The following is a 21,559-nucleotide window of genomic DNA, read 5'->3' as shown; positions in this document are numbered from 1 at the left end:
AGGCTATACTCATTAGCTTTCTTTGTCAATAGTTTACATTAGCCTAGTGCTCCTTGGAAGCTATTTTCCCTTCTTCCTTTATCCTTGGCCCTAGGTCTTAGATGCTAGACAGATAATGACATCCAGGTTTGGTGGTCTTGTCTTTCACGAGCCCACTCCTCTTGTGCCCCCCTTAGGGGGCCACAGAATCAGTGCCTCTGTCTTGAAGAGGAGGGGTTTTACAAGCTGTTAATTTAGTGCCCCTCTTTGATGCAAGAGCAGAATGTTGTTCTTCAAAAGCTCAGGAGCTGTACAGCTGTTCCTTTCTACCCCAAATTCAATATCAGTCGTGGGAGGTGCCTCAGGATTGAGCTGGAGCCAGTGTGAATTCAATATAATGCAAGAGATCTGTCTGCTGACAGACCTTCTCAAGGTATGGCTCAATGACTCTATTCTTTTACAAAAGGGCGTGAAGGTCTGAACATGGAGAGCTGCTTCCCCAGTTTCGGGAAGCGGTAACTCTCTAGGAGTTTTGTGTCTAGGATCTGATTACCTGTTTGCTGTCTGACAGAGATGGTAAATGCTCTAGTGAGCACTTGAATCAGATCAAACAGGGAATGAATTTGAAATTTAGCTTGGTTTCTTGTGACTGAATGCAATACAAACTTGTCCTCTCTACAGCACAGGAAAAGAGTTGCGGTTTTCTTTTTCAGTATATTAGCTGTTTCAGGTCTGTTTCTGATTCCCTGGCTGATCAGTTTGAATTTCACCATTCTCCCCAGCCCTGCTCACTCTGAAACTGTGGTGAAGGCTACAACAGAACACATTTGAAAAAGCACTGAGTTGCCGTAGCTTAACCAAGAACTTTGATTTGGGACTTGCTTCTAAGGGAGCGGTCTTCTCAGTCTTGGTCACTAAATGTAGACACCTTTTTGAGGATTTTGATCATGACTCCTTCCATTTGGATACTGAGTCTGCATTTTGCACCATGTTCTTGAATAAGTTTAAAGAAAATATGCTTGGTCTTCACCAGCAAGAAATATCTGTGTGAACAGAAAAAAAGAATCACAATTTGTAACATGTCTATTTAGGTGCATGCGTGTACCTCTTGGATCTGAGAGATCTTTAATCCCAGAAGGAACCCTTCATATATGTTGCTAGAGCATGTGCTGTATCTCAAGAATGCAGAACTCGGAGTCCTTGGCAGGCAGACAACCAAATGAAAGATGCTGAATATGAATTCTTTCACCGTGATTTCAATTTGGCCACTTTGTTGAGTACCTGTCTGGTCCTGCCTTATTCCTCCCCATGTTTTCTTAGTCTCCTTAATGGTTTTCTGCTGGTTAATGACTGTGTCCTTCTGTGAGAATTTAATCTGCATATAGATATTCTCTAAGAAATGTTACTTATAAGCAGCTTTTCTTCCCAGAAGGAAAACTGTTTCTTAACAGTTCACTAAACTGTTAGATTCTTGTGAACAGTAGCACTCTGATTGCCCTTGTTCCTTAAATGCTTCCCCTCCCGCCCCCCTTTCTTTAGTCTCATCATGACAGAGAACATTTGTATCACTGTCATTAATCTTCAAACAGACCTTGCTTAGTGAAGAAATAATTCGGATACCATGAATGGTATTGTTATATAGAGTTAACTACAAGTTCAGGTTTGGAAGAAACTATAAACTCCAAGATAGTAATCTTCTATTTTATGGAGTTATTACCATTCTTTAGAACAAGGACAGGGAGATCCTCAGCAGTCCATAACTGTTTATTTTTAAGAGTCCTTACAGTAACCAGTCTATTCTGAGAAATAACTTTGCCATTTTAGAGGAACAAATTGAAGAAAGATGGGCTTTGTTTCCTTGTACAAATCAGTGAGAATCTGTTGGGGAGGGTAGTAAATAAGAGGCTACTAGTTACTAAATAGAATTCCTATTTTTTTAAAACATATATTCTCAAAGCAGGATTTCAAATCGGACTTCTATCTTTTCCCCTGTAGCCATTATGCTCTTCAGATATATGACTTGGCTTTGTTTTAGATGCAAACAAATAGTCTGAGAATTCCACATGCAGCAAAATGGCTTGGATGTCACCAACCACCTGGGATTTGAGTGTCTTCACCAAGCAGGCTCCATTTAAGACTGAGATTTTTCAGTGATACATCAATGTGTTTAGTCTTTCTGTTGTTCAAAACTAAATTGCCCAGTTTTGTATTGCTGCTTCTGAGAAAACTGCTGCAGTCTATTAAATACTTACCTCAAGGCATACCCGTTTCCTCATTTACCTTTCTTCCTTCATCTCCCACAAAGGAATTGACCCAGTCAAGCTGGAGAGAATTCAACTTCCAGCTCAACATGCTGAAGAGAGAAATTCATATAATCATGTGCTTGCAGAAGGGCTCATCAGGATAATGAATTATGCTGCACAACCAGGTTTGTGGAGGCGGGGGGGGAAGTAATAAAAAAATGTTGCTCCCTACCCTCTTGTCTTTGGAGGGGGAAGCGTCTGTTTTGCATCTCTTCCATGGACAATAAATAGACAAGGTCTGTGAGAGACAGCAATCAGGTTTTTCTTGGTTGTTGAGGAACCAGGAACTCTGGATTTCTGCTGAATAGTTGTTTTCATACCCAGAACTCTACATGGTTTTGTTGTCTTAATTCCTACTTTGTGTGGTTTTGAATAAAGAAAAGTGTTGAGGTGTATAGTGATTTCACAACCATCTAGCAGGGACAGTTGTGGTCTCCTGAGGCCCTCCCCTCAGCTTCAGACCTCCCAGTGCCTGGGGAGAGTGGTGCAAATGCATCAAGTTTAATCTCAGTTGGCAACTCAGGACAAAGTCCTGAAATCAGGACAAAGTGTACGTGCTTTTGAGAAATAGGCAGAATTAATAGAAAATGATAAATGTGAGGGTGCTGAGGTTCTGGCACAGATTGCCCAGAGAAGCTGTGGCTGCCCCATCCCTGGCAGTGTTCAAGGCCAGGCGGGACAGGGCTTGGAGCAACCTGCTCTAGTGGAAGGTGTCCCTGCCCATGGCAGGGGCTGGGAACTGAATGAGCTTTAAGGTCCCTTCCAACCCAAACCATCCTGTGATTCAGCATCCTGGATATATGATCTGTGGCACCTTTGCTTGTGAAAGTAATTCCAGTGGACCAGTAGTCTTGAAAACCGTATGGTAGCCTTTACTTATAGCATCCTTTGTCTCTAGAGGTGATAGCAAATTTTACCATGATTTTTTGTTTGGTTTTTTTTTCCTTGTATTTCCAGTTTCTGAACTGTTCTGCAGAAAACCTGGGGTTTTTCCCTTAGTTCTATTTTTTTGTGAAATGAGGGATAAGGCTTAGTGACCTATTCCATGGAAACATGATTGTTGTTTAAGCCACAGCTCTTCTCCCTTCACTTCCCCTCTTAAAACTTCAAATGAGTAGAAGTGGTTTTCCCCCGAAACTGACACCCTATCAAATTCCTGATTGTCTACAGGGTAAAATCTAATGGTTATTTGACTGATCTACAGAGTATTAACTTGAGCTGATGTGCCAGTCACAGATTAAAAGCATGTTTATGTGTAAAGAGTTTGGACATACTGCAGATGGAAAGAGTACAAGATGAGGAAATGAATTTATTTAAACAAAAGCACTTCTGGGGAGGGGTGGAAATAGTGCGGTTTTAGTAAGCTTGCTAAATGCTGTGTAGAACATTTCCTATTCTCTGCTTTTTGGGGATACTGACCTTTGTCTAGTTTCTGGCAGCATGCTGCTAATTTGTAAAATAGTAGATGGAGTTGGGGTCAAAAGCTAAGATGTCTGTCTGTCTCTTTCGTATTGATCACTGAGCTCAGACTGTACATTTCTTATATATATAAAATATATATCCTAAGGATTGTATATATATTAATCCTTCTGAAATATAAGCTTAAAATCTCAATGCATTCTTTCACTCTGACTTCTCTAGATTTCAGGCTGTATTTGAAATTTGGACATTTTTTAAGGAAAAGCTATGCATTATTAGTATGCTATATACACAACTTCCTTTCATCCTGTAACTTTATCCATGCCAAACCTGTGAGTCTTTTGTAATTTTAGGGTAATTCAATTCTCCCTATTCAGATTGATAAAGGCATTGTTTTTGGCTTCTTTTCTAATAGTATTAATCTTTATTGCCTTCCTATTGCACAGTTCTGCTTTACATTTTCTTCTGCTTTGAATTACTCTTCCAGTTTTGAGGTATTTTTTAATAACTATCAAAATTGTAAGCCAACATCAGCACTCATCCTTGTCAGGTAGGGTGTGTATGACAGAGGAGCAAAGTTTATGACAGTTGCGGAGAAGAGCAGAAACATTTAAGAATTGTAATGAGAAAAGCAATACTTGGACTGCTGCTATTTTGTACATTGAAATTTTCTTTTCATAGATGGAAAAATCCGTTTGGCAACTTTAGAACTTGGCTGCCTGTTGCTGAAGCAGCTTGTGTTCTCTAGGAACAGCAGCATCATAAAAGATGTTCACCTTGCTTGCCTTGAGGTAAGTATTTTCTTTCACATTACCAGTCACAGCATCACTTGTCTTTGAGTCTTATACTATAGTTGAATATATTTGTTTAACTTCTGATTGCAATAAACTTCAATGTGAAATTTGAGCTTCTAGAACAGCTTTCCATTGGTGGCTCTGTGCAGTGAACATAGAGAATCAATACCCTGTATTGTGTTCTCAGCTTTGCTGTTATCTTTCTTAACTTCTCTAGCAAGGTTATGTTGACATTTCTCTCTGAAATCTGTATGTCATCCATCTGAATGATATGAAGTACTTTTGAAACTAACAATCTCACATAAACTGTATTTTTGTAAGTGCAAGAACTGTGTTCTATCAAATTCTGGGCTCAAGGCTATGAGTATTGGGATATTAATAGACAGTCTCTTATGTATGAGGTTTTTGGGTGTTTTTTGGTTAAATGTGACTTTTGAGTAAATGGTGTATTTACTCCCTGAACCACAGTTATTTTGTTTTTCCTAGGGTGCAAGGGAGGAAAGCGTTCATCTCCTTCGTCGTTTCTATAAGGTATATATGCAAAATGCTGCAAGAAAAAGATCCTTTACATAATGTGGAATTAGAAGCAAGTCTGCATCCCAATCTCTCCAGAGTGCCCAAGGCAGCACTTTCTCAGATGGGTGCTCCATATCTGTGATAAGAGAAGAAAGTGGTTTTGGAGGATTCCTCTGCTTTCATGCCATTTCCATACCACACTGACGTAATGTCACAAAGTCTCACAGGGCTTGTACTGGAGGTCAAGTTAGCAGCCACGTGCTTTTGCTGTAACTGCCATGTATTTTATGTATTTCATGGAACAGAGCCACACTATTAGAACATTTCTAAGACAGAATGTGTTTCTTTTTGGCATTGCTTTTTATTCATATCTCATCTGAAATTATGATCTAAAATTTTACTTAATCTTCTCACTGGAGGCCTCTGCACCCCCAGGCCTTAACTTCTGTGGTAAATCCATGATGGATTTCAAGTGTCTAAAGCCTCTTTGTATTTTTGTTAGAATTCTCTTGAAAAATGTCTTCTCAATGTGGCTTACATACAATAGGTAACTTGAGGTGGTGGGTTGACCTTGGCTGGCTGCAGGACATCCACCTAGCTGCTCTCTCACTCCTCCTCCTCAAGAGGATGGAGGGAGAATGTAGGATGAAAAAGTCTTACGGTCGAGATAAAAACAGGGAGATCGCTTTTCAGTACCATCGTGGGCAAAACAGAACCAACTTGGTGAAAATTAATTTACTGCCAATTAAAATAAATTTAGATAGTCAGAAACAAAGACAAATTAAAACCTTCGCCCCACCCCTCCATTTTCCCTGGCTCAACTTTGCTCCTTCATTCCTGACTCTTCTGCCTTCTCCCCCTGCTGAGTGGTGCAGTGGGGTGGGAAAGAAGGGTTTGGGGTCAGTCCATAGCAGTTCATGTCTGGCCCTTCTTCCTCCTCACTCTTTTCCCCTTCCCCAGTGTGGGTTCTCTCCTCCATGGGCTGCAGTCCTTCAGGAAAGAAACCTGCTTCAGTGTGGGTCCTCCACGACAGCAGTTCCTTCAGGGCATACCCACCTGCCCCACCATGGCCCTCTCTGCAGCTGCGCAGGAATCTCTCTCCCTTTCCCAAATGTGTTGTCCCAGAGGTGCCATGACTGTTGCTGAGGGGCTCAGCTGTGCCCTGCAGTCGGTGGTGGCACTGGAACATGCAATACGTGATGAAACAAAACAAACATGGCTCCGTGTTTGTAAGGATTCATGGTCTGTCCCTATCCTTCTTTTTGAAAGGGAGAAGAAATTTTTCTGGATATGTTTGAAGATGAATACCGGAGCATGACAGTAAGTGACACCCCTTCCACCCTGCCAAATCCTCAAACCCAGATACCGAACAGCAGCAAGTACCAGTACTTACTGCTAACTACTGACAGTGCTGATATCCTTATTTCTGGGACTAGAATAACAAAATGTGGGTGGCTTTTTTGTCTCTGAGGAGTTGTCTCTACACTTACATGACTCGTTTCTGTGAAATTTTACAGCTCTTTATTTAATAAAAGCCCATTGCTTTCAGAAAGTGATTATATAAAAATTATCCTGGGAAATGAGACATTGGATTATTTTTTTTTTCTAGGTATTAAACAATGTGAAAATCTTCCTATATCTTGCTTTCAGTTTCCTTTTTTTAACATTCTTCACCTTTGTGATGTAAAATACTGTTTAAACCAGTGTACACACATGTGAATTGCATCTGAAGTAGTTATTTATTTGTTAGAAATTTTAGTTCTGTGTTCTCATTTGTTCATTGTTGTCGTGGTTTAACCCTAGCCAGCAACTAAATACCATGAAGTCACTCAACGCCCCCCCCTTCCCATGGGATAGGTAGGAGAAATGTAAGAAAAGGTAGAAACCTGTGGGTTGAGATAAGAACAGTTTAATAATAGAAATAAAGTAAAATATAATAATAACAATGATAATGATAGGAAAAGGAAATAGCAGTAAAACAAATAAAAAAGGAAAACCCAGGTGATGCACAGCACAGTTGCTTATCACCTGTTGACTGATACCCAGCCTGTCCTTGAGCAGCCATCGGTCCCTCTTGGCTCACTCCCCCCAGTTTCTATACTGGGCATGGTTTGCTATTGAATACTCCTTTGGCTAGTTCAGGTCAGGTGTCCTGTCTCTGCTCCCTCCTGGCTTCTTGTGTCCCTCCTCTCTGGCAGAGCATGAGACTGAAAAGTCCCTGACTTGGTGTAAGCATGACTTAGCACCAACTAAACCATCAATGCTGTTCTCAAACTAAAGCCAGAATGCAGCTACTAGGGAGAAAATTAGCTTTATTCCAGCTGAAACCAGGACAATTGTCTATGTAGGCTTCTAGGCTTCTATATCTTTCTATACATTATTGAATTTGTTAATGCAGTGGTTTAGACACTGAAGATGAATTTTTCTGAGATCAGAAAAATTGGCTAAAAACTATTTTTAAGTCTTTATGTGTGCAAGGCAGCAGTTAAAACTGCACTGTGAAAATTCTGGACCTTGTTTCAGTCTGCTACTTTTATGGTATGTGACCATGGAAAAGTGGCCAGGAATGCTTACAGTTACAGTTGGCTATTTTGGAATGCCCACATGACTGCATGACTGCATTTGTCTTTCGGGCATGATATCGTACAAGCTGTGCAAAGGGCTTTTGTATGTTTTTGCCATTCCAGCTGGCTTCCTGACAAAAAGAATCTCATGTCTCCAGTGCATGTATATGTAATAAGACTTGGATGAAATTGCCCAAAGGTATAGAAGCATAGATATTTTAGACACCATTTATTCATGGAAATAGGCAGACATATAAAGGAGAGACTCTGTTAGTGGCACAGTTGAAGGGAATTGTCTAGTGTGAAAGTTCCTGCATTACTTAATATTGGAGAGTTCTTTTGGAGAGAAAAGGATATAGGAAACTTCCTTGTGATTGAAGTTGCAAGAATGTGACAGGCTTTGGTTTTTAGTATTCATGAAATAGCTTTTCTTCTGTAATCTTTCAGAGTTATTTTCCCATGGCTTCTTTTCAGTATGGAAACTTCAACAGTGTGTTAGGGAATGATAAGCAAATAAAATAGAGGTTGCGTTTAAGGAGCTCAAAATAAGATAAAGGGTATTAAAATAAAATCTTGGCACTCTGTAACAATTCCTTCCTCTTAAAATATGCAACTGTGAGTTGTATTTGAAAGTAAAGATGCAGATGCTTATTGTTCTGTATAGTAATCAATGTTAAAATATTTTTATAGATTAAACCCATGAATGTAGAGTATTTGATGATGGATGCCTCAATCTTATTGCCTCCAACGGGGACACCACTGACTGGTATTGATTTTGTGAAAAGATTGCCTTGTGGAGATGTAGAAAGAACACGAAGAGTGAGTCAGACTATTTTTCTTACATTTTTTTCTTGAAAACTTCTTGTTTAAAAGCTTCATCCATAAAACCATAAAGACTTGATGAAGACAGGTCTGTGTGTAGAGTATATAATATTTACCCGTCACAGTGAAAAAACTTTTTCTCTACAATTTCTTGTGTCTGGTCAATTCAATATGTTCTTGCTCTGGGGCTTTAATTTTTTAGACCATGTGGACAACTACATAAGAAGGCGTTGTGATGACATATGTTGGCAGTTTCCTTTTGTGATCTGTTATCTCAGTCTGTGTTTCATTCCTATGGTAAGAATCTCCACTGAAAGGCTGGCTGACTTCATATTGCTTGTCTTTCTTAGATATTGCAAAAATAAAAAAACCCAAACAACCTGCTTAGGAGTGCATCTTGCCGAAGTAATTCCTGATAGGGGTCTTGAGAGTGAGGAGGAAAATAGCAAAATACTTGTTTTCGTGACTGATAGAATCTGTAGAGGTGAAACTGACCTGAATAACAACATCATTATCAGCATGCTTGGGATAATCCCTTCTTGGCCCTTATCTGGCAGTGTTGTAATAAGCCTTGTGGTGCCAGTAAGTCTCTAAGGTATCTTATTGCGCAACATTGTCATTTGAAAAGTGCTGTTCTTTGGGTAGCTTTGCACTTGCATGTCTATATAAAGTATATTCAAGTGCTCCTGAAGAAAAAACGTATTTCCAGGAATCTTCAGAAAACTTTTGCTATAATTACTTCTTATAAGCCATGAAACTTCTGTTATCACAGTAAGTTTGATAAAGTTTGATAAAATTTCAAGTGAATTGTCTTGAAAAGTATTGTTCTTAGAAAGCAAAAATGTTTCCTAGAATTTTCCCTGAGACATTGAACAGAATGATACTTAGAAATGTGTTAATAGAAACTGATTGCTCCATGGTTTTTCATACACCAAATCAGGAGTAGCTTAACTTCTGTTGGTGAAAATTCAGAAATCAATATAAATATTCCTGTAAATCCTTTGGGATCGAAGGGTCTTTCTCATCAGCAAGAACTCCCAGAATGCTTCCTTGTTCTGGTCCTCCTTCCCCTGATTGCATTGCTCTAGAAGTTTTAGAGTTTGTTAGAATTCCTGTGCTACATTTTTCCTGGTAGGCTACCTCTCTTAGGCTGAATTGCCATAGCAATATGCTGAACTTCGGGTGTATGTTGTGACATTGCTGCTGCCACTTAACCTGCTGGAAGTACTTTTTGCTGACAGGTTCAAATGGATAGTGATTCAATTCAGAGCATCCCATGGCATGATTCTAAAAAAGCTTTATTTCACTAGCAAGCAAAAAAGTCACATACTTTGATTATATCATGCATTCTTAGCTGTTAGTGATCAGATCCTTTAAGGTTCTCACTTCTTTTGCTATAGGAAGTCCCTCTAAGTGGCATTTCTTTTGCTCTTAACTTTAGCAGGAACTCTCAGAAATCAGAACTCTCGAGTTATCAAAGGCACATGTCCAAAATCCGGACAGCCAGCCCCTCTGACTTAAAACATTAAAATGACCAGAAGTTGCTAGGCTGCTTTCTGAAATCAGCTACTGCTGCTTGATTGAGCCTTCTACCCAGAATCAGATGCTCTTTGAATTGTCGGTAGTCTTGTTACTGCTTGTTGGTTGCATCTCTTCCTTCTGATTTCTATAGTCCTAAAGATGGTGTTGCTACCAGTCACCTAGAATAATGCAAATTCATTTACATGCTGATTTGGGAAGCCATAAACAGTATGGGCCATGCACCTCTGCACCTTGGTGTACATAGCAAAGGCTTTGAGAGAAAGTTTTGAACTACCTGTGAGAATGCTAGTTCATGGGAATGTAGGAAGATACTGGAAGGTTTTCCTTCAAATTACTATTTCTTTGCCCATGGTATGTATATGAATGAAGGAATCAGTTCAGGGTATACCTCATGATAATGCATAGTTCTTTACTGTAGATAGCAATTCATGTTTGTTCCTACTTAACGAAGAAAACAGAAGTCAACTGAAAGAAATTCTAGGCCACTGCTCTGCTGTTTTATTGAGATCTAATAAACTTCTGTAGGAAGTCACAAATCACATGCTTTTGGGTTTATATTGATGCTGCTAGCAAAGCAAGGGCTGCCAGTATTGCAAGAAGCACAATGTAGTTTCCTTTTCATCTAATGTTCTTGATTATTTTTTTTCTTGCAAAGAAAAATTCCAATTTTCTTTCCTGCTCTTCTAGTAAATACGATTACATGTTTGGAGATGAGTGACATTACTTTTATAGGCAGTGTGAGGAAAACTAATGCTCTGTGTAGGAGGGGAAGAGGATTGAGGGCTAAATAAGTGAAAGCAGGCTGAGTGATGGCTGTCCTCTGATTTCTTAAACCCCTGGTGGATTTGACTACTTTGAGTTACCAAATATGCAAGGATGTTGCTTTTCTTGATTGAATTTGGAAACTTTTAAACCCAAAACTATGAATTCTTCTTGAAACATCTGGTCGTAAAACTGCTTTATAGTAAGTGATCCTATTTACTTTCAGTAAATGCACAATATATTAGAATGCAGTCTGCCTAAATGGGAGAGATCATCTACCATGAAGAAGTGACTCTGCTCTTATTCATAAGGCAGTGTTAATATTGTGGGTTTGTTAGGTACCCTTGACATTCTCTGCTTGGAATCATCATTTTGCCCTGTTGGGTTTCAACAGTGTACCAGATTGGTCTGCTCTGGGACAGTTCATGGAAGAGCCAGATACATGGCTTCCCTCTCTTCATCTCTGTTCTGTCAGAAGTTTCTGAAAGCACCAGCAGTATGATATGAACCACCAAGCATTCATTTCTGCTTCACAGGAGCCACAGTTCTGTTGATTTTAAAAATACAAGGCTGAAAGGTTTTGCCTTAAACCAGTTTAGATTTGTTTTTCCTAATACTTCCTGCATTCTGGGGGTTCCTGGGCACTGCAGCTGTTCCATGAATTCAGTGCTTTTACTGTAAGGAAGCAGTTAATTTACACTATGTCATGGAATTACTACATAGAAACTGTTTTAAAACCAAAACACCAGAAGTAATAAAAAATGATTTTTTTTTTTTTTTATTTGCTATACTGAAAATACAGTTCTTGTAGGGGAAGAGGATTATAAATGGTGCTTTTCAAAATGTGGCTAATAAAATGATGACACTTTTTTGGCACTTTATCTGGTCTTTGCATACTATTTGTCATTGATTTCTAAATCAAACCAAGAATATTAATTTCTCACAGCAGCTGTTGAAAGTTTCTTGGGGCTGGTGCATCTTTTAGAATGCTTTGCCCTCATATAGACCTTCTGAGAATGTAGATTAAGTTCTCCAAGAATGCTGTATTGCAGATGGTTAGTTTTGATGAACACAGCAAATTAAAACTCATAAATCCCCAGTTTTCTCTGAAATTTGTAGACATCTTGGCTAGACTCAGACAGAAAACCTATTACTGTTTAAAGTTCAAATTGTGAGAGTCTCTGAAGGTTGGTTGTATGGTTGTCTGTAGTGTACATGTAAATACAATCAGTCTTCAAATAATCATAGAATCATAGAATGATAGAATAGTAAGGGTTGGAAAGGACCTTAAGATCATCTAGTTCCAACCCCCCTGCCATGGGCAGGGACACCTTGCACTAAACCACGTGGTCCAAGGCTCCGTCCAACCTGGCCTTGAACACCGCCAGGAATGGAGCATCCACAACCTCCCTGGGCAACCCATTCCAGTGCTTCACCACCCTCACAGTAAAGAACTTCTTCCTTATATCTAATCTAAACTTCCCCTGTTTAAGTTTGAAGCCATTACCCCTTGTCCTACCACTACAGTCCCTAAGGAAGAGTCCCTCCCCAGCATCCCTATAGACCCCCTTCAGATACTGGAAGGCTGCTATGAGGTCTCCACACAGCCTTCTCTTCTCCAGGCTGAACAGCCCCAACTCTCTCAGCCTGTCTTCATACGGGAGGTGCTCCAGCCCCCTTATCATCCTCGTGGCCCTCCTGTGGACTCGCTCCAACAGCTCCATGTCCTTTTTATGTTGAGGACACCAGAACTGTACGCAGTACTCCAAGTGAGGTCTCACGAGAGCAGAGTAGAGGGGCAGGATCACCTCCTTTGACCTGCTGGTCACACTCCTTTTGATGCAGCCCAGGATACGGTTGGCTTTCTGGGCTGCAAGCGCACGCTGCCGGCTCATGTTAAGCTTCTCGTCAACCAACACCCCCAAGTCCTTTTCTGCAGGGCTGCTCTGAATCTCTTCTCTGCCCAACCTGTAGCTGTGCCTGGGATTGTCCCGGCCCAGGTGTAGGACCTTGTACTTGGCTTGGTTGAACTTCATAGTGGTCCATCTATCAAATTGATGTCTCTCCAATTTAGAGACAAGGATGTCATGCAGGACAGTGTCGAATGCTTTACACAAGTCCAGGTAGATGACGTCAACTGCTCTGTCCCTGTCCATCAGTTCCGTGGCTCCATCATAGAAGGCCACCAAATTGGTCAGGCAGGATTTCCCCTTAGTGAAGCCATGTTGGCTGTCACCAACCACCTCATTGTTTTTCATGTGCCCACACATGTTTTCCAGGAGAATCTGCTCCAAGATTTTGCCAGGCACAGAGGTGAGGCTGACTGGTCTGTAGTTCCCTGGGTCTTCCACCTTCCCCTTCTTGAAAATGGGGGTTATATTACCCTCCTTCCAGTCATCAGGAACTTCACCTGACTGCCACGATTTTTCAAATATGATGGACAGTGGTTTAGCAACTTCATTCGCCAGCTCCTTCAGGACCCGCAGATGGATTTCATCAGGTCCCATGGACTTGTGCACATTCAGGTTCTTAAGATGGTCTCGAACCTGATTCTCTCCTACAGTGGGCCTAAGGTCTTCATTTTCACAGTCCCTGCATTTGCTTTCCAAGACTTTCATGGTGTGGTCAGAGCATTTGCCAGTGAAGACTGAGGCAAAGAAGTCATTAAGATCCTCAGCCTTCTCTAAATCCAGGGTAGCCAGTTCTCTCGATAGCTTCCGGAGAGGGCCCGTGTTGTCCCTCCTCTGTCTTTTATTTGCTATGTATCTATAGAATCCTTTCCTGTTATCTTTCACATCCTTTGCCAAACTTAATTCTAGCTGGGCCTTAGCTTTCCTGACCTGGTCCCTAGCTTCCCGGGCAATGCTTCCATATTCTTCCCAGGCCACCTGTCTTCGGTTCCACCTTCTGTAAGCTTCTTTTTTCCCTCTAAGTTTCCTCAGCAGCTCCTTGTCCATCCATGGAGGTCTCCTGGCCCTCCTGCTGCACTTTCTTCTAGTCAGGATGCAACGCTCCTGAGCACGTAGCAGGGTTTTGCTTTAACAATTCCTATAATCATTTGCCTGTCAGTCACAGTCTGTGTGAGTGTGCCAGTGAGATAAAAGTTCTGCTGCTTCTACTTCATTAAAAATAAATAGCATGTTTCAACTTCCTCCATGTCCTTTTTAACTGACTTTCAAATTCCATTCTACTTTCTCAATGTAAAAAGTAGATTTACTGCACGGCAGCAAACTCTGGGGTGTGAAAGCAAGTATACGTTTGTAAGATTCTGTTAAAACCTGTAATACTGAGTGCAGCAATATTCTAATACTCTTGTTCTAATTTCTCCAGGCAATCAGAGTTTTCTTTATGCTCCGTTCGCTATCGCTGCACTTGCGAGATGAGCCAGAAACTCAGTTACCGCTCACAAGGGAGGGAGATCTGATAAAGGCAGATGATGTTCTCGACTTGAGTAAGTAGTCCCTTGATTTCTCAAATAGTCCATGACTTGGAAAAATTGCTGGCTTTTGTTTGTGTTTTTTTAATTTATATAGTTAGATTGTTTGTGTATTGACTACCAAACAGGATTGTATTAAGTTTGTTCTCTACTGGATTTGGAACACTTCTTGTGGTGGTTTTTTGTTTGTTTGTTTGAAGAGGCTGTTAATAAATATTCCAGGGTTTAAATATTAGCACAGAAAGGATTTAGAGTCCTTCATCTGGTTTCCTGGTACGTTAGTTTTCTAAATAAACTGATCCTAGGAGAATTTTCTTTTATCCTGCTTTCACCTATTCAAAATGCACTTAAACCATTCACTAATTTTAAGAGACTAGAGGTAATTACTCCAACAGCTACACTGTGCTGGTTTACTAATACTGGGATTTGGTCACCATCGTCTGTGCGTGTCATTGTTACCCTGTCCTGTCCATCCTCCAGAGTTCTTTTTCTTCACATCTCTTCTGTCATTTTCAAGTTGGCATACGGAAGATATACTAAGGGGAGTCGGTCTGTAATGTCCAGAATGACATTGGGATACTAAGTAGTACTTATTATGAAGTAAAGGTGAAGTACCTTCTTTCTGCAGTATCATAGGATACTGCTGCACTCTCCATGCTGACGGCGAAAAAAAAAAGAGTTCAGAGGAATAGAATCATGAAGTATCTATTTGTCCGCAAAGTCAATATTACCTGTGTTCATTTAATATCAAAATATACCTCTCTGGATGACCTTCAGTGTTACTACACTTAAACAGTACAACTTCTGGAGTCCAGCCTAAATCATAAAGCTGTAGTTTCACTGCCTCCAGCACTGACACTGTTTGAGAAACAGTAACGTGTCATGTTCTAAATTAATCTTACCATAGTCTGAGACATTTGCTTTTTGTTTAAAGGCTTAAAATATGTAGAGAAGTGTTCTTTTAGGCTAGAATTTAAGAGAAAGCACATGACAAAATAAATACTGTTAACTCCATTGCCTATAATCAAGACCTAGAAGATTTTGATATGTTGGTGTTAGCTGATAAGAAGTTAACTTCTGTTCAGGCAGTTGTTTTATTAAGAACTTGGAGGTATGATTTGTAGCTTTAGAGGGCATGTGATTCCTAAAATAATGTGGGTATTTGCTAGGGGTTTAGTCTTTGAAGGTTGTTCTTTAAAAAGAAAAAAGGGGGGGTGCTTGATGTTTTAGGTGTTAATTTTTTTATTGTCTTATGTTTAAATGCCTGTTGATCTTACTTCAACTAAAAAACCAGTTGCCCTAGTTGCCTTAGTAGATGTTATGAGAGTATGTCCAGTATCTCAGAGACCTTTCTGTGCATCAAGTCCATCAAAATATTAATTACCTGAATAAAGGGAAAACCAGCACAAGTCTTTTCATTGCTCAGTAGAGAAGAGAATATCAGTATTTTGGTATGCTGTTGCTTGGTGCCGTATCCTGGGAGGAGACTTAGCAGCTGGCAAAACGTGACCCAAAGAATTATACCTGTGTGCCTTTTTTTAATTATCACTTTGGAGATATTTTCAATCTAACAAATTTTCTTCAATCTATATTTTTACAATGCTTTTTAAATTTTTCTGAACATTAGATGCCTCCAGTGGTTATGCTCATTTGTATGCATATAGTGACAAGAAGTAGAGGTTAACAAGATCCAGGAATTATTTCAGCTACCGTTTGGATTTTAAAAACTCTTGCAAAACTCTCCTCCCTCCCTGCCCTACCCTGAATGCGATGCTGGTGTTTCATGGGAGCTTGATAAGAAAGGTTAAAGTTTCTTGTACAGAATCATTTTAGTGTTTTGATGTACATATGTTCATTTTAACCCTTTTAAGTGTAATTGCAAGGTTGTCAGCACTCTATATGACTCTGCGTTTAGAAATGAGTCAGGTATTCCGCAGAAGGTTCATTCCATCTTGCTGGGTATGCAGCTACCACAGTGATGTATGCTGCTACTTTTCAGAGTTGTTTTTTACTGTAAATAGTTTTGAAGCACTCGAGTGTTATGTGATAACTGCCTGCCTTAGACTGCATGTGAGTTTGTAGGTGTCTCATGTAGGTGGCTTTTAAGTCTTGTTCAGCATCTCACTGTTTGTGTGAAGTTCACTGGCAGATCAAATTAACAGCCCTGGGGCTTGGTTTCAGGCTGCTGATTCTGTTAGTGACAATGTTTTAAATGCCATGGCCAAGACATAAATGATGATACATTTAAAGCCATTATTTCTTTTCTAAAACAGGAAAAATTAACATTATAGGTAAGACTCCTTGTTCACTCTTGTCTCTACCAAATAAACAGGCTTTATAAATAATACATTATCATAATCAATGTTTTTTTAATAAGATTTGAGGAAAATTTATCACAGAATAGTTGAAGTTGGAAGGAACCTCTGAGACCATCTAGTTGACTTCCATGCTCAAAGCAAGGTCAGCTAGAGCAAGTTGCCAGGGCCCTCACAAGTCAGGTTTTCCACTGTTGAGGATGGAGATTTCACAGTGTCTCTGGGCAACCTGTTTTAGTGTTTGGCCACCTTCACAATAAAAAAGGGATCGTGGGGTTTTGTTGTTGGGGATTTATTTTCCCCCAAGGTTTTTGTGAAATTTCCTGTGGTTCAATTTGTACTCAGTGCTTCTCATCTTGTTGTTGGATACCACTGGCTTCAGCTTCTTTACTCCCCCCAGACAGCTATTTGCAGAAGTTGTCAAGAGGTTTTATCATAGGGCATATAATTTTTTTTTTTCCTATTAAATATCTTCTGAGGAATATAACTTAGTAGTAAAGGAGAATATCATACCACATAGGCTACATGCTGTTGGAAAAAGTTCTTTATGTAAAGTGGGAGGTGGTACATTAACTGTCTGCAGCCTAATGCTTATTTTAGACTGCCAGCTAAGCACACAAAGTCCTAAAAGTTTTCTGTAAGAACTTTTGATGTCTACAGATGGTTTCTAGAATTATCATGACTGTAAATTATAAAATCATTAAAGATCAAACCCTGAGGTAGGTGAAGTACATTTAGATCATCTCCTAAACTAGCTGTTACATTTGTAAAGACTGCATATAATGCAGTCTTTCCAGACAAATGGTTGCCTCTGTCCATGCAATATTTTCACCTAATTTAAATCTTCTTTGCTGCAAGCAGCTGAAATCTTTGAACTCTCCTTCCTAGTCTGTATTTCCTAAAAGTTGTATTTTTCTTGGAGAAAGTCCAGAGAAATCTTGGATCCATGCCTTGGATGTGTATTGTCCAAACTGGTCACAGGCTTTATTTTGCATGAGTTAAAACGGAGCATTGCTGTTAGTCTCAGAAATGGCAGTACACTTCATTGCAGCAGTGTCATGTCAGTGAACTATTCAGTCTGTGGTTCACTTTAATCCCCTGATCAGATTTCAATAGTACTTAAGTTTACTGTGCTTGAAATTTTCACCCAAATGTGGTTGGATATCTGTAACTGGTTTATAGCTTAGCTGTAAGCTCAGATCAGTTCACTGGAAATGTGTTTAACCGCACTTTCTCTTCTGTTTTTGTCATGAAGGATGACTGTACTTTATGACCCTTCAGCAGCTGTGAACTAGAAACAGTCATGTAAATGGGGTATATTCAGTTGCATAAACTCAAAAGATTCCTGTAACAGTTTCCTAATAAATGAGTAATTATCTTTTCTGTTCTTTGATAAACTGTAACAGTAATGCTTTACTTGAAGTTTTTGTCACATCTAAAATGAAAACTTTCTGCTCTGGAAAACAACTGCTCTTTAAGTTCTTTACCTTATGTACTGCATTTCTGTAGTCAGGCAGTTGAATATGTACAGCAGTTATTTCAAGTACTTTAATCTGCTTGCAGGTTTACTAAAAACTGTATAAATACTGGACAAAACCAAGTATTTGAGAACTTCATGACTCTATTTGGTGTTGTGGCCTATATGTTGAGAATCTCACAATAGATTATCCACAGAGTTCAGCAGTCTCACATTACGTATTTGGAGGGGTCAAAATCCAGCTACTTCAGGTCTTGAGAAGAGTATGGCTGTTCCCTGAACTTGTATGGATGGAATAAATGTGTTGATGAACTAATTGGATTAACGAATGAAAGAGGCAATAAATAAAGGGTCCTAAGATAAGCAGTAACCAGACATGTTCCAGAGTCCTGTTTTGAAATACAACTGTTGAAAGCCTTAAGGGCTCATTAACACTGATAAGACTTTATGCTTGTTACTGAGACTGCCTCAGAAAAGATACTGGCTGTAAGAGCTCATGCAATGTGGAGGATAGGCCATTATAAGCCCATCCTTGTTTAGTCATACCAACTGTTTGAGAATTAATTCCTTCTCAGTTAATAGCTATATTTATAGGGATTCTCTTGGATTTTTGCAGTTTCTATGGCTTGGAAAAAAACATTGGGTACATCCTGTGCATTACGTATGACTTCCCTGAAGCTAGTTCTGTTTGACCCAAAGTGTATTCCTAGAAAAACATTTGTTCTTGATTAGAAGCTTTGTCTTGTGAAGGAACAGACTATCAATTGTGTAGTTTCATCAGTCACTTATTTTCACCATGGAACTTCTGCCACTTGTAGCTTTTTATTAGACTTGGACCTGCATTGAATTTCTTATCCATTTGTACTATTTATGTATGGATTAAAATCTTCCTCCTAAGTATTTTTTAAATGAAGTTAGTTGAATTATTAAGGTTTTTGCTTTAAAAAAAAAGTCTAATTTTCATGTCAGTTTTTGTTGTGGTGGTCTCTCAAGTTTCTTTCAGCCTGCTTCTTTCAAACTGTGTGTACTTCAGCTGGCAAAATAATCAAATATATTTGGAGTGTCTTATGCCTAAATTCACAGGCCAGTACAGAATAAATGACACTTGCATTATTCTTGTTTTACCATGACTTAGAAACCTTTATAATAACTTCAGGCTTTCCAGTTATTAATGAAAAGGTGAAATAATTTAGGTATTGGAAAGTAATTTCTGGAGGCATGTGTTAGATTTATACCTCTGTACCACTTCTGGATGTGTAAGTATAAAATATATGCAAATACACTTTGGGATCAGAAACTTAGAGCTTTTGATGCATTTAATATATATTGTTGTCTTTTATATTTCAGATTGTTAGAATGTCATTGGTACAATAATATTGGAGTAAGATTCTGTTTTCTCAACATATAACCTATATTGCCGTTTTAGATCTCCTATTATTTTCTACCTGGTGTCTCAGCTTCTTCTCTAAAAAGGAGTGAATCTCCCATAGGCTCCAAGAGTAACGTTTGCCAATCCTTTATGGATTTCTTGAGCCTTCCAGGGCATCTGAGTAGGTAATAGTAATCAATCCTCATGTAACTGGATCGTGACCCGTATGTATTGCAGAAAAATAGCAGTGTTGTATTTATTGATTAAACTTGTTTTCTTGAATTTCAAAAGCTCACACTAAATTCACATTGGATTAGCATTAATTATCTTCTTCTAAGTGTATTAGTGTTCCATATTTCCTTCTTTCCTCTCCTACTACCCGATCAGTTTTGAATGGATCCTGCTGGTAAAGGGTAATTGGTAGAATAATAGAAATGTTAGTTGGAAGAGTCTCGGTTGGGGGGGGGGGGCGAGTCTCTTATGGGGAAGAGGACATTGGTTTTGTGAGGAGTATTTCTTTTGTTCTTTTGAAACTTGAAAACTTTTGGTGATAGAAATTCCACAGCCTTCCTGGGTAACCTGCTGAGCTGTATTATGCACAAAAGAATTTCCTCCACCTTCCAAAACATAATTTATGGCTGTTGTCAGTAGTTGTATGGCCTGCCACTGCAAAGAACTGTATGCTTCCACTTGTAGCTTTTATCTATACCACAGATGTTTCTAGTATGAAATACAGAGTTAACTACTGCTACAGCTGGGTTTTGAATGCAAGAGTGCTTAACGTTCAATATGGAGATAGTATTAGAGGTACTTCAGTGTTAGAGATACACTGAATTGCTTCTGTCAGAATAGCTCCCTTCAGATAGATATAAAAAATCTGAATAAGAAGGCAGCCTTTTTGAAAGATACCTACCTTACTGGAGATGATACCATTTATCAAACTGATGTCAGTATATAGACATATGTCAAAAAATACAGCATCCTTAAAAATACTATGTGTCTGTGCAATAGGAGGGGAAAAATAGCATTGTACATCTTAACAGCAATTGATGCCTGTAGTATTGAGCCCTCATTTAGGAAAGGCTATTTGAATAAGTGACTCTAAACTGCTGAGTCTGTTGATGCCTTAGCAATACTAAGGAGTGAGCACTGAAGAGGAGGAGTGTGTGGAAAAACTGGCTAAGGTAGAAGCAAAATATAGAGCTCATTGCTTTCAAGTCCTATGGTTTTTATCCTAAAAAACCCAACAAACAACAAACCATCACAAAACTCCTTCAAAATTACTGCAGGAAATAGTTAAAATGCTGTAACTTAGCTGGCTAAACCTATCAAATTATGCAGAGTACTATCTAGCATTGCAAAGATGATGAACTCTGAAGGACAGTAAGCGTGGTCATAGAATCTTTTACTTGCTATAAATTGTACTACATGAGAGAGAGGACAAAGATGTGTGTGTATTAAGTATGTGAATGAACTTACCAATTTGAAGTAAAGGAATAACCAACTCCAAGGTGAGGTCTGCTGTGAGATGTCAGTGCCATTTTATGGGGCACTCAGTAGACTTCAGCTCGGGTGTAAAGAATGTGATTTAGTCGCTTTTCAAGAATGATGGTTTGAACTGGAACAGGTGCAGTGAGGAGATTCAGGAGGATCAGGGAGTGGTGTATTTAAAGCTCGAGATCTGTATGTTGGGGCTTATTTGAGGGGTGCTAGAATAATGATTAAGAGAGGATATGTTTATTCAATATAAATTAATAAAGTGGTTGGGCAAAGGAAAAAAAATGTCACCTCACTTAAATACTGGCAAAACCCTGATTCAGTTAATCTGGAGCATCCCTGTAGTCTTGAAGCTGAAAGGCTTCCAACAGTCAGAATAGTCAAGTTTTAAACCTGGAGAAATGGAGCTTGTGTCAGAATGGAAGCGAAGTTTATACTGATGTACAGGCAGTTGCCTGCAGTGATGAAGGACGGTAGCTGGTGTTTGGACAAGACTTTGAGACTTTCACTTAGTGAGAGAAATCAACACTGTTGCAATTTCACCCCTGAAATGAAGTGACCTTTTATACTAAAAGGTAATGAAGGTGGTAAGAGAAAGCAAGGTACATATAATGCACATCTGACATGTAACTTGTAAGATACCTCAACCAGTACTGTTGAAATATATTCTGCCCTTTCTACATAACTATAAATATGATAGGGAAATGCAAAGTATTTATTAAAAAACCAGCCTTGAATAACTTCAAATGTGTGTTGTAAAGATG

General features: G+C 39.2%; 1 protein-coding gene across 6 annotated transcripts in view; it reads left to right on the top strand.

Moving 5' to 3' along the window:
- CLEC16A (C-type lectin domain containing 16A) overlaps nt 1-21,559 on the top strand; it is a 75,149-nt gene that overhangs the window by 29,457 nt on the left and 24,133 nt on the right. For all 6 annotated transcript variants that reach the window (XR_004389894.1, XM_030481638.1, XM_030481637.1 and 3 more), the window contains 6 exons: nt 2,285-2,407; nt 4,383-4,492; nt 4,982-5,026; nt 6,281-6,331; nt 8,266-8,394; nt 14,032-14,152. Coding sequence is in view for 5 of the 6 variants with exons in the window: in XM_030481638.1 (XP_030337498.1) it covers nt 2,285-2,407; nt 4,383-4,492; nt 4,982-5,026; nt 6,281-6,331; nt 8,266-8,394; nt 14,032-14,152 (579 nt within the window). In the remaining variant the exon portion in view is untranslated. The remainder of the gene's footprint in view (nt 1-2,284; nt 2,408-4,382; nt 4,493-4,981; nt 5,027-6,280; nt 6,332-8,265; nt 8,395-14,031; nt 14,153-21,559) is intronic.

This window comes from Strigops habroptila, chromosome 4, assembly GCF_004027225.2.
Source record: "Strigops habroptila isolate Jane chromosome 4, bStrHab1.2.pri, whole genome shotgun sequence".
Lineage (NCBI taxonomy): Eukaryota > Metazoa > Chordata > Aves > Psittaciformes > Psittacidae > Strigops > Strigops habroptila.
This window is presented reverse-complemented; position numbering and strand designations above follow the sequence as displayed.